The 10937-nt window shown below is 34.8% G+C and overlaps 5 protein-coding genes across 5 annotated transcripts; 2 read left to right on the forward strand and 3 right to left on the reverse strand.

Moving 5' to 3' along the window:
• Positions 1-1036: 1036 nt before the first annotated feature.
• GGI43DRAFT_426523 (uncharacterized protein) lies at positions 1037-1581 on the reverse strand (the record flags this gene model as incomplete). Its single annotated transcript, XM_083208665.1, has 2 exons — positions 1037-1330; positions 1408-1581. The coding sequence occupies 2 exons, from the start codon at positions 1579-1581 to the stop codon at positions 1037-1039; spliced, it is 468 nt and encodes a 155-aa protein (XP_083055295.1).
• Positions 1582-2335: 754 nt separating this feature from the next.
• GGI43DRAFT_280245 (uncharacterized protein) lies at positions 2336-2761 on the forward strand. Its single transcript, XM_083201218.1, has one exon. The coding sequence runs from the start codon at positions 2435-2437 to the stop codon at positions 2678-2680; it is 246 nt and encodes an 81-aa protein (XP_083055296.1). The 5' UTR covers positions 2336-2434; the 3' UTR covers positions 2681-2761.
• Positions 2573-3390, forward strand: GGI43DRAFT_280251 (uncharacterized protein). The gene is made up of 2 exons (XM_083201219.1): positions 2573-2770; positions 2833-3390. Exons 1-2 carry the CDS (start codon positions 2753-2755, stop codon positions 3250-3252), a joined length of 438 nt encoding a protein of 145 aa, XP_083055297.1. The 5' UTR covers positions 2573-2752; the 3' UTR covers positions 3253-3390.
• A 138-nt stretch (positions 3391-3528) lies between these two features.
• On the reverse strand, positions 3529-4067 carry GGI43DRAFT_388832 (uncharacterized protein; the record flags this gene model as incomplete). Its single annotated transcript, XM_083204116.1, has 2 exons — positions 3529-3858; positions 3924-4067. The coding sequence occupies 2 exons, from the start codon at positions 4065-4067 to the stop codon at positions 3529-3531; spliced, it is 474 nt and encodes a 157-aa protein (XP_083055298.1).
• A 4972-nt stretch (positions 4068-9039) lies between these two features.
• On the reverse strand, positions 9040-10675 carry GGI43DRAFT_426525 (CFEM domain-containing protein; the record flags this gene model as incomplete). The annotated part of the gene is made up of 7 exons (XM_083208666.1): positions 9040-9364; positions 9424-9788; positions 9864-9931; positions 10002-10041; positions 10112-10293; positions 10347-10482; positions 10538-10675. The coding sequence occupies 7 exons, from the start codon at positions 10673-10675 to the stop codon at positions 9040-9042; spliced, it is 1254 nt and encodes a 417-aa protein (XP_083055299.1).
• Positions 10676-10937: the final 262 nt, after the last annotated feature.

Raw genomic sequence — 10937 nt, forward strand, 5'->3', positions numbered from 1 at the left:
AAATAAAAAAATAAAAAATAAAATAAATTTTATTTTTTATTAGTATTAATTTTTTATTAGCAAATTAATTATTAAAAAACTAAAAAACCTATTTTTATTAATAAATTAATTACTAATTTTAATTTTTAATATTATTATAAAAAACTTTTATTTTATTTATTTTATATTATTATTTTTATACATTTATTTTTTAACTTATAAATTATTTTATATATAAAAAATAAATTTAATAATAAAAAAATAAATTTAATAATAAAATAAAATTTATTTTATTATTAATTTTTTTATATATTAAAAATAAAATTAATTTTTTTATATAAAAAATAAATTTTATTTTATTATTAATTTTTTTATATATAAAAAATAAAATTAGTTTTTTATATATAAAAAATAAAAAACTAATTTTGTTTTTTAATAATTAAAAATTATATTAATCTTTAGTAATGAAACTAAAAATGAAAAATGAAAAACTAATTTTATAACCCTGATAATAAGCTAACATATAGCTATAGCCATGGCTAAAAAGCGCGCTTATTGTTTTACTTACTTATTTACTTTACTCTTTTACTATTTACTTTTTGAGCCGTATTATAGCTCGCGCGTGAATATGTGATAGGTATAAAGTAAAATATGAGACTTATTAATAAGTTTATCGAGTTAACTTAACTCGCTGATCGAGTTAATGAGTCCCTTCTAATTGGTTCGTCATTCCGATGTTAATCCGATTTAGCTTACCCTGTAGGCCCGTTATTGCAACTATAAGAGTCGGGTCGTAACGTATATAATAATAGAAAATAAAACTGTATTGAAGTATAATTAGGTTTTATTACTGTAAGTAATCTTTTTTTTATATAGCTAGCGGACTTATATATTATATAGGTCCTAGTATTTACTGCTGTTTACTACTATTATTATTTTACAGGTACTAGTCTTGTATAGGGAATTCTGGGGTTTTTAGATTTAGATTTAAGTTAATAAGCTGTATTAAGTTATACAGGGGGGAACCCCTTATTGAGCCGTGCCCCCTGCACCCGCCTTAGCGGCGCCACTTTTTATCGAGTTGTACTGAGGATATACCCATGTCTATGCTTCTCCTCCTCCATGGTGATAAATCCTTCGGCCATATGCTAATAGCATCGCGTGTATGAATCGCCACACGGTGTAAAGTAGAGATTGCATTCAAGACATCCATTTCGGATACACTGAGAGTCCGTGTAGCAGGAATAATCCCTGCAAGACCGCGCGAAAATATCTCCCTCTCTCTCTCTTGTGCTGATATGAGGAACTTCCTCCCTAACGCAGATTTTCTGCGGGACCTGAGAAGACGGATCTTTTGTGTTAGTCTTCGGAGAAGCGATAGAAAGTATTATATGAGTTTTTTTGAAAACGCTCAAGCAGAGCACGTACTACGTCGTCGACATCAGCCTCGTTGACATGAGCCTCGTTGATGTGAGCCTCATTGGTCTGAGTTCCGTTGACCTGCCCCTGGGTGACCTGGCCCTCAGCAGTCTCTACTAGGGCGGACTGCACCGTTGAAAACGCGGCGGTGATAGCGAGGATTTTGAAGAGCTTGGCTTGCATGTTGGTCGATACGATATTGTTATCTTTGGCAGGATAACGAAGAGAGTGTGGGCATTGAGGATTGGTTTAAAGGCTCTGCTCATCTTGTCGTTCTGCAGGTGGGAGAAGGCTGCTCTATTTATATTGATCAATTCGTAGTCCCGTTCGGACCTTGCCATCTGTTCTGATTTTGATACCTTGCTGTCTTTCTAGGCCTTCCACCGTGTTGTTGGGACTTTTGTTCCAAGACAAAGTGCTTTGAGGGATTAATTCTCGCTGGGTCCCAAGGGAAATAGGCCCTTGATTGCGAGGAGATTGCAGCCAAATTCCTGTCAAAGTAACTGCATGTTGGTCAGAGTGGCTACATCTCGTACAGAACAGCGCAACAATCCCTGTCAAAGTAACTGCATGTTGGCCAGAGTGGCTACGTCTCGCACAGAACAGTGCAACAATCCCTGTCAAAGCAACTACATGTTGGTTAGAGTGGCTACGTCTTGTATGGAACAGTATAACAATTCCTGTGATCCATGGTTGTCATTAACAGTCACTTTGGTGGGATAATGTCATGATCCTGCCCCTGGGGTCAACTAGACAACAGGGCTTCAGGGTTCCTGTTCTGCGAAGTAGGTAAAGCTTAAGCAATATCACAACTGTCGAATGTCGTTCTCTCTCTGGGGTTACCGTTTCTTTTAGAAGAGATACCACTCTCGTCAATTGAGTGACTAGTTCAAGCGATGGGTGAGAATAATACTTAGATTGATCGCTGAAGTATTTAGTTAAAGACTGTCTGGTCAAGGGAACTATCTGAATCATATTCTTCTTCATCCTTCATCAAGTGCTGTCATCTTTATGAGCTGTACTGCACAGCTCATTAATGCGCTGTGCAGCTTTCCATGTGTGCTGCACAGCTCTCCTTGGTCTTGGCATAGCTCTCTTCTTGCCGAGTTATCCTGGTGCCTTATGTAATGCAAATGGGGTGCGCATGACCCTGGCCCAAACAATCGACCTTGCTTGTTGGTCGTCACACCCCACTTCTTACGCCTTATACGCCTTCATCCTGCTGCGTTGCCTTTTCCTGGACATATATATTAGGAGAGGACATACTATACCCCGCATTTGAAAAGCGTGATTCTTCCTCGAAATCTTCACGAGTCCGCGCTGTCATTACTTGCATCAACTCGCCGCTGGCGATATGGCGGACAAACTGCCAGCAAGTACTCCTCGAACTCTCTCATTTGTCAGTATGCCAACTATTCAATCATCCAAATCTAGGACCCGATTATGCCCCAAGCCATCGTAGACCGACAACCTGTGGGCGACAACATGTCTCTGCGCGACATAAAAAGATCGATGAAGAAGGATCCAGACGGACATGGTATAAGTTCATTGGGCTATGATGGTGTGCTTCGCACTTTTGACAATGAACGGAATATTCTTGATGCAGTTGGCCTCAACCCAACCCAGATCAGAGAATATTACGATGGTCTACCAATGCCCGAGAGATTGCTCACCGCCGACGGCCGTAACATAACCCGTTGGGATATGTTCCATCCTGATGCGGAGAATATTCCCAGGAAGTTTACAGAAGAGGATAGAGCCAAAACTCGGGCATATAACGAGGAGTTGGAAAGGCGCGGAGTTACATGCTGTGTTCCGGGCAAGTCAGCAGACGACGGTGAACCTGAGTACTAGATAGTTCCTTTTGCTTTTTATTATTGCAGAATGCTTATTGTTCTATCCCTCGTCGCGCTCTTTTCTATGCGTTTGTTTGTCTTGTGATTCTGCGCGGCATGCATGATTCTTTTGGTTTTCGAAGCCATTTGCAACAACGTCATGGCAATGAAGCCACCTCGAGTCCTCGCTTGTGTGTTGCCGATTTTCATTCTGCGCCAACCACACTACTCTCGTGCTGCAAGTTAATCCTCGCTGTCACTTATTATGCAGAGTTTTGCTTACTAATGCGGCAATTTAATCTTTTAAGAAGGAAAAGTCTCGCGTTAAGTACCATGCCTCGATCTCGAAACCGAGCGACTGTGGACCAATTTCGTTAATGTATATGTGATCCCCGTCAGTGGTGTTAACGCCCTTGTCTGCAAAGGGCATGGTGACGCGCGAGTTGCGCCGGATCAGCTCAACACGAAAGTCCTTGAAGCTGGTCGCATAGACCGCCTTGAGAATCTCGGGCTCGCTCAAGTAGAACCACCGGCCACCAAAGAAGCGCAGCGAGAACGTTTTAGGGCGTCTGGCGTCTAGTGCGCGCAGCCAGTCAAGATAGTAGTTATTCTTAAGGGCCCGCATCTAACTCACGACAGTGTCAAGCCCCATAAACAGATCCCACTGCCAAAGCCTGGCTGAGGGCTCACAGCCGTCTGCACAAGGGCGCCACCACCGGCTGATGCTCCGCGACTCAGCAGGCAGCTGACCAGGATAGCGACCAGGCCGGACATGACAACGAGCAGGGGGAGGTTTACACCATGTATACGCGGAAAGCTTCTGGCCAGGTCCATGGCGGATTGCGATAGGCCAATAGGGCGGATAGGGCTTAGCAACGCATATTATTATAGGATTTTGGCTGACAGTGATAGCACACGGAGTCAAGGATAGCAAGTCAAAACAAGCGAGGCCCAAGGGTATGCATTTAATCAACAGCTGCGAGGTTCAACTTTATCAGGTCGCTGCCTTCCTAGTAATGGTTTTATTACCTGGTACATCTAATCCAGAACACGTCAGGTTACACGGGATACTAAACCCCAGCCGCTGACTCGCCGTCTAAGGGGGTTTCCCGGCCTCGGGGTCTTGCGGGATAGTGTCGCGGGATATGCCGTCCATCATGCAGCCCGGGAAAATCAACTTCGGCGAGCCACCGGCAATTGCAAAGTAAGGGTCACCTAAGCACTCTCGGACGTCGTCGATAGCACGCATCGTATCAGCGTTACTTTGCATACGGATTTAGCACGTTCAATTGTGGCACTGAGAGGCTCGCGGAGATCGCGCACGGCGGCGTATAGAGCACCGCGAGGCGATAGCTTCACCTTTAAGCTGGGGCTCATAAAGACCCTAGCATATGCTGGGCCCCCTGGTATTATCAAGTCATGTTATTGCATACTGCAGCCGCTTAACACACGCAATTTTACACTATCGTCTCCACGGAAGCCAGTATAGGTTCTGTCATTACTAGTTCAACAGCCAAGGGATTAGAGGTCCTTGCCGCTGCTCTACAGGCAACGGCTAGAGAGATCCGGGATCAGACCACTCTAGGGCCAGTTCAATATCACCAAACCAAGGCACTGCTGTGGCGGGTCTCCCAGCTGGTCAACAAGCCCCGCGATAACCTGAGCAACATGATGATAAGCTTCGTGCAAAGCGCTGCCATTAGGCTCTTCATCGAGTGGAATATCTTCAATCAAATCCCCATGTCAGGCGCCATCTCTTACAATAACCTCGCCTCTTCCGTCAAGGCAGATGCAGCACTTATTAGTCAATAGCAGATGCCTCTTTTGGCTTTTGTAAAAGGCATTCGCATACTGACACCCGCTCCTCACTAGAACAACTTTGCTAGATCCTTGTCACAAATAGCATCCTTCCGCAGGTCGGGGCCATCAAGATCAGCCACACAGCCAAGTCTCGCCCTTACACAAGCATTAACCCGCTCAGCGCTAAATATCTTCTAGTATATTATAACTAACAATTACTAACTATATTTATACTTGTATTATATTAGATATTACTTATAATATAACTAATAATAATTAGAAAATTTAATAGTATTATTTTAATTCTAGTTTTTTAAATAATTAATTATTTTCCAAGGTAAAAGCCTGGTAAATTTTTAAAATTCTTATTATTTTTAAAACTTGTAAACAAATTAATATAACTATTTTTAAATAAGTTTTACTTAACAGAGTTATATAAAAAATATAAAATAATATTATAAAAAATCCAGGATTAAAGTTTAAATAAGCTATATTTAAAATATTTAAAAAAAAGCTAAATTTTTTTAATATATTAATAATAGTTTCCAGGAAAATATTAATAAAAATATAATTAATAATATATATATATATTATAATATATTAAAATATAAACAAATTTAAAAAATAAAAAAAAAAGTTAATATTTTATAAATTTTATTTATAAAAGTTATTAAATAATAAAAGCTATTATTAATTTATAATATAAATATTTTTTATTTATTATATTATAATCTAATTCTTAAGGTTATAATAATAAGCTTACAAGGAAAAACTTAGTAAATTAATAAAAAATTAATAGTTTAATTAGAATAAGCTTAATAAGCTTAACTTATAAGCTATATAAGCTTATAAACTTATATACTTAACTAGCTTATTTTATACGCTTAATAAGTTATAAAAATTATAAAATCTTAATTAAATATATAAATTTAATTTTATATTTATTTTAAATAACATAAATAGCTAGTTATTAATATATTACTTATAATATAATTAAATTATAATTTATTACATTTTATTAATTTTAATAATAATTAATTATTACTTATTATTATTTTATTTACAAATCTTTTAACTGATTTATTAATATAAATTTAAATATTAAATTATAAGTAAGTTTTTTTTATATAATTAGTAAATATTAAAATATAATTATATTTTTTTAAAATATAATTTATTTTAAAAGCTAAGTAAAAATATTAATATTAAAATATTTTTTATATTAGAAATTATACTAGTATTATATAAATTATTAATAAAAAAACTATTACTATTATAGCTATTAAAATTATTTAGTATTATATAAATTATTAATTAAAAAATTATTATTACTTTAGTTATTATAATAATTATAATTACTATAATTACTATAATTATTATAATTATTATATTTATTATAGCTATTACAACTATTATAATTATTATAACTATTATAGTTATTATAATTACTATAATTATTATAACTAAGTTATATAAAAAAAAATATTATAAGTATATTATTATATTAAAATACTTTTATTTATTATTTAATTTATAATTTAATATTTAATTTAATATTATTAATAGTTAAAATTTAATAATAATTTTATTAAAAAAAAAAAATATAAAAGTTTTATTAATATAAATTAACTTATAATATTATAAAAAATATAGTTATAATAATTATATTTTTATATATTAATAAGTTAATAATAATAAAAATAATTTTTATTATTAATAATATTTATAATTTATTTTATATAATAATAATTATTTTAATTTTTTAAATATTATATTATTAAGTTATAAGTTTTTAAATATAAGAAATTAATATTATAATATACTAGCTTATTAAAATTACTCCTGTTTTAATATTATACTTAACTTAAATTATTATTTTATATAATTATAAGTAATATTATTAATTTAAATAATATAAGCTACTTAATAAGCTAATATTATTATAAAACTATTTTTATTTAAATTATTATTATTGTTATTATTATTATAATTAATTTAATTACTAGTTTTATATAAGTTTTTAAATATATTTTAAAAATACTTTTATTTAATAATAATAATATATTAGTAATTATAAATATTAATTTTTATTTTATTAATTATATAATAATATTTAAATATTTAAATATTATTATTTTATAAATATATATAAAAATATAATTATTTTTATAATAAGCTAGTTTAATTAAATATAATTTTTTAAAATTTAAAATTATTAAAATATTTAAAATTTATTAAATAATAATTATAATTTTTTATATTATTAAAAAATAAATAAAAAATATATTATATAAATATATATAAAAATTTATTAAAAAAAATAAATATATTTATATTTTTTATATATTAAAAATTAAAATATTAAAAAATAAATAAAAAAATTTATAATATTTTATATATTATAAAAAAAAAATATATATATAATATTAAATATAAATAAAATATTTTATATTATAAAAATAATATATATAATAGCTTTTAATTATTTTTTTTTTTTTATATTTATATTAATTTAATTAATTTTATTTTAATAAATTTATTTAATTATATAATATAATTTTTTTATTAAATTATTAAATTAAATTTTTTATTATAAAAAATACACAGGTTATAATAAATTTATTTAATTATAATATATAGTTTTTTTATTAATTTATTAAATTATACCCCTTGCTATTAAAAATACACAGGCTACTATTTTATATAGGCATCCAGGGATTAAATTTATTAAGTTATAGTACAACTACATGTAGTATTACGCAGTGGTAACTCTTACCTCCTGGTGGCAAACCAAATAAATCTTTTATTATTTCAGCATCTTCCATTTAAAAGATTATATAAATTAGAGCTGTTGATATAGGTGACTTGTTGGCTATATGGTGGTATAATAGTGCTCCTACTTTGGCACCAAAAATATGACGAAATGTAGTAATATTATAATAGACGAGCGCAAGGCCTTGTCTGTATTACTAGCTAGACACTAATACCTTAGCATGTTCTATGGGCATATTAAAGGAAGAGTAAAGGATATTAGCAAGGCATTTACACACAACTGGCGGTTTTTCATCACCTGCAGGTACATGTAAAATATTCGGGTCCAGCATGTCGGATGAAGAAGATATTAGTGGATTTGTAGATAAAACCAGAGGAAATGAGTAAAATAGGTTTGAATGTAGAGAATGGCCTACTAAATTAATCTGGGAGGTTCATTGCCAAGCCGGATTAGTATTGCTGCTTACTGAACTATCTAAATTTGCTACTAGGATTATACGGGGTATACTTTATTTTATGCCTAACATAACTGAACCGCAATCATGTTGCTAGGATGAAGTAGCTGTTGGAAACTTCTATATCTAATCGGAAACGGCAGCTTCTGGCGGTGAATCGGATTATTTGGTACCAAAGCTCTCTGATAGTAATTCTAAAGTTCAACGCAAAGAGGCGTTGTTTTGTCAAAACATACCTGGACATGTTGGGCTTATCTTAAATAGACTATTGTGGTTAAGATGTTATTCTGATCCTATCTGTTTTGGTACATAGGTTTTTGACAAGACCTCTAGGTATTTATTGTTATCTAACAGCGTCAATCATGTAGCGTTAATGCGAATTCCAGGATGTTAATAATGATGAGCTTCAGCCCTCTACTTTCGCTTCCGAACGACGTGAACAGCTTCCTTCATTAAACCAGCAACGGAATTTTAATTAAATGCTCATAGTTATTGTACACTTTCGAAATGTATATCTAAGCTCGCTAAAGCATTATTCTATAGGACTAAGGTCAGACGAATAAGCAGGAAGGTGGAGTAGTGCTACTCATGTCTCCTCGTAACGTTGCTTGATCCCATCTGAGTGACACTCATAACCTCATAACATTATTAGTACAGTTTATTTCTTCAGGCCATGTCTCATGTTTGTTTCATCCTATATTAAGATCTTGTTACTCATTATGATACATAATCTATCTTCTAGCCTGATCGATCCCCATACTGGTTGTATCAGACCCCCTTTAATTACTAGCATACTCGACTTGAAACTCTCTAGATTGTACAATCTTTATAGTTGGATCTGTATCCGCGAGTTTAATTGCGCGCTGGTGCCGAGATAAGCATATTGGTGAATCGTGCGATCTGTCCTTTGTTGATCTCATTCCCGTAATCTTGGGAAACAAGTGCTCAAGTAAGAGACGCATGCTTGGCATACACGCGCAGCATACACTGGTGTTTAGTTCAATTGTGGACCAGTAGCTCGTCCCATATTGATCCCATGTCGGATTTTGCGAACTACCAAAGTGGACGAGGAATTGTAGCCGAAGAATACTGACAGCGGTGACACTATCCTATCGATTAAGCAACATGATACAATAAGTGGTTTTGATTGGAATGAGACTCACAAGATGCCCACACCAAACATCAGACCAACGCCAATCTTCTTCATCCAATGTAATTGCAGTTTTCTCAGCTGAGACAGAGGAATTCCAAGCATCCAGAAGTCCAGAATAATACTGCAAGTAGCGTTCGCCCACACAAGAGCGTTAACACTCAAACAATGTCCTTCTGTCTCCTTGGTCCAGCCTAACCAATAGTGAGAAATAGGTTGGCACTGGAAGAGTGTGATGAGATCATAGATGACGATAAGGCCCATTAGGACAAAGATGGTACCCCAGATGAGACGGCGGATCAGTGTCCCGGGAAATATTCGTAGGTAAAAAGCGAGAATAGATAATTTTACTGTGAATATTTGCGTGAAATAAAGCACCTCGTTTACATACATGGACAGCGCGAAAGTTAGCATTTCGTAGTTAAATGAGAGGCAAGGCGAGTACAAGCTTACACGGAGGAAATTGGTGATGTAATCAAGCGGCAACGTCCACGCATCTCTTCCAATTCCGTATCTCACAACTGTGCCCTTGTCAGTGATTGTTAATGGGAGAGCTTAGTGAAAAACGCGGTGCGGCGTCTGTGTACTTACGACCGACGAGAACCATAACTGTGTTAGGTATCCCGCAGCACTACCGTGGACATGCTCGTTAACAGATTGTTTGACAATAGGGCCACCAAGAACCAGTCATTTGTACGTACAAATGATAGTAGAATCAGATAGTCGTCAGAGTAGAGACCGGAACCAAGGAAATAGCGTTGGTAAAAGCGGAGTGCAACGATGACACTGGTCACGCAAAAGAACACAATCGCCAGCCGGACTTGATAGACGCTTTTATCTCGGATCGGAGCGTGGCAGGCAATAGAAGTCATGTTAAACGTCACTATTGAATATTAGTAGATTTCAATATCTTCCTACAAAGCTTTCCGATTGCACCTAGGCCATCTTTCGGCATGCAGCTTTTCTGCACACAATCCACCAGTGTGGCTGAAAATGTAGCATCGGCGCAAAGACACTCGATATTAGTGGCGGAGCAGTTGGAAGTTGGCAAAGCGTCAACAAAACATAGTTCCTAGGATGGTTTGTTAGCCGAGATTTGCGGTTTGCGGTTCAAGTATTGTACATACACCACATTTGGGTAATGTCAGTCCTTGAGCCAAGACTGGCACAAGCTGCGCGACAGCTGCGAGGACAAATATTAGGGCGACCATATTGTTGATGGATTCCTTCTCATCACTCCTGGAGCGAGGATGGCCGGCAGGCATGATGGCCAGCCTTTAAGGAAGGCATGTCGCTAGGGCTGAACCTTGTTGCGGGTTTCCCCTGCCCCTGGCCATGTCTCACCATCTATTCGTTTCCTCGTGGCACTTTGGGTCTAACTAGTAAAGGAGCAGCTGAAGGTGGATGATTTGAAAGATAGCCACTAAATAACCTCTCTATCGTTATCGTCGGGAATTATGCTTTTCATCGGGAATTATACCGTCCAGAGGAGCCTGCAGGTACAAAGGTCCGTAAAGTCCCAAAAAA

The sequence above is a fragment of the Trichoderma evansii genome (assembly GCF_050947405.1).
Source record: "Trichoderma evansii strain SZMC 28006 chromosome Unknown GGI43scaffold_39, whole genome shotgun sequence".
Taxonomy (NCBI): Eukaryota; Fungi; Ascomycota; class Sordariomycetes; order Hypocreales; family Hypocreaceae; genus Trichoderma; species Trichoderma evansii.

What these genes read in the sequence shown, in the direction of transcription:
- GGI43DRAFT_280245 (XM_083201218.1), top strand. Translation starts at nt 2,435, where the DNA reads ATGCGCTGTGCAGCTTTCCATGTGTGCTGCACAGCTCTCCTTGGTCTT.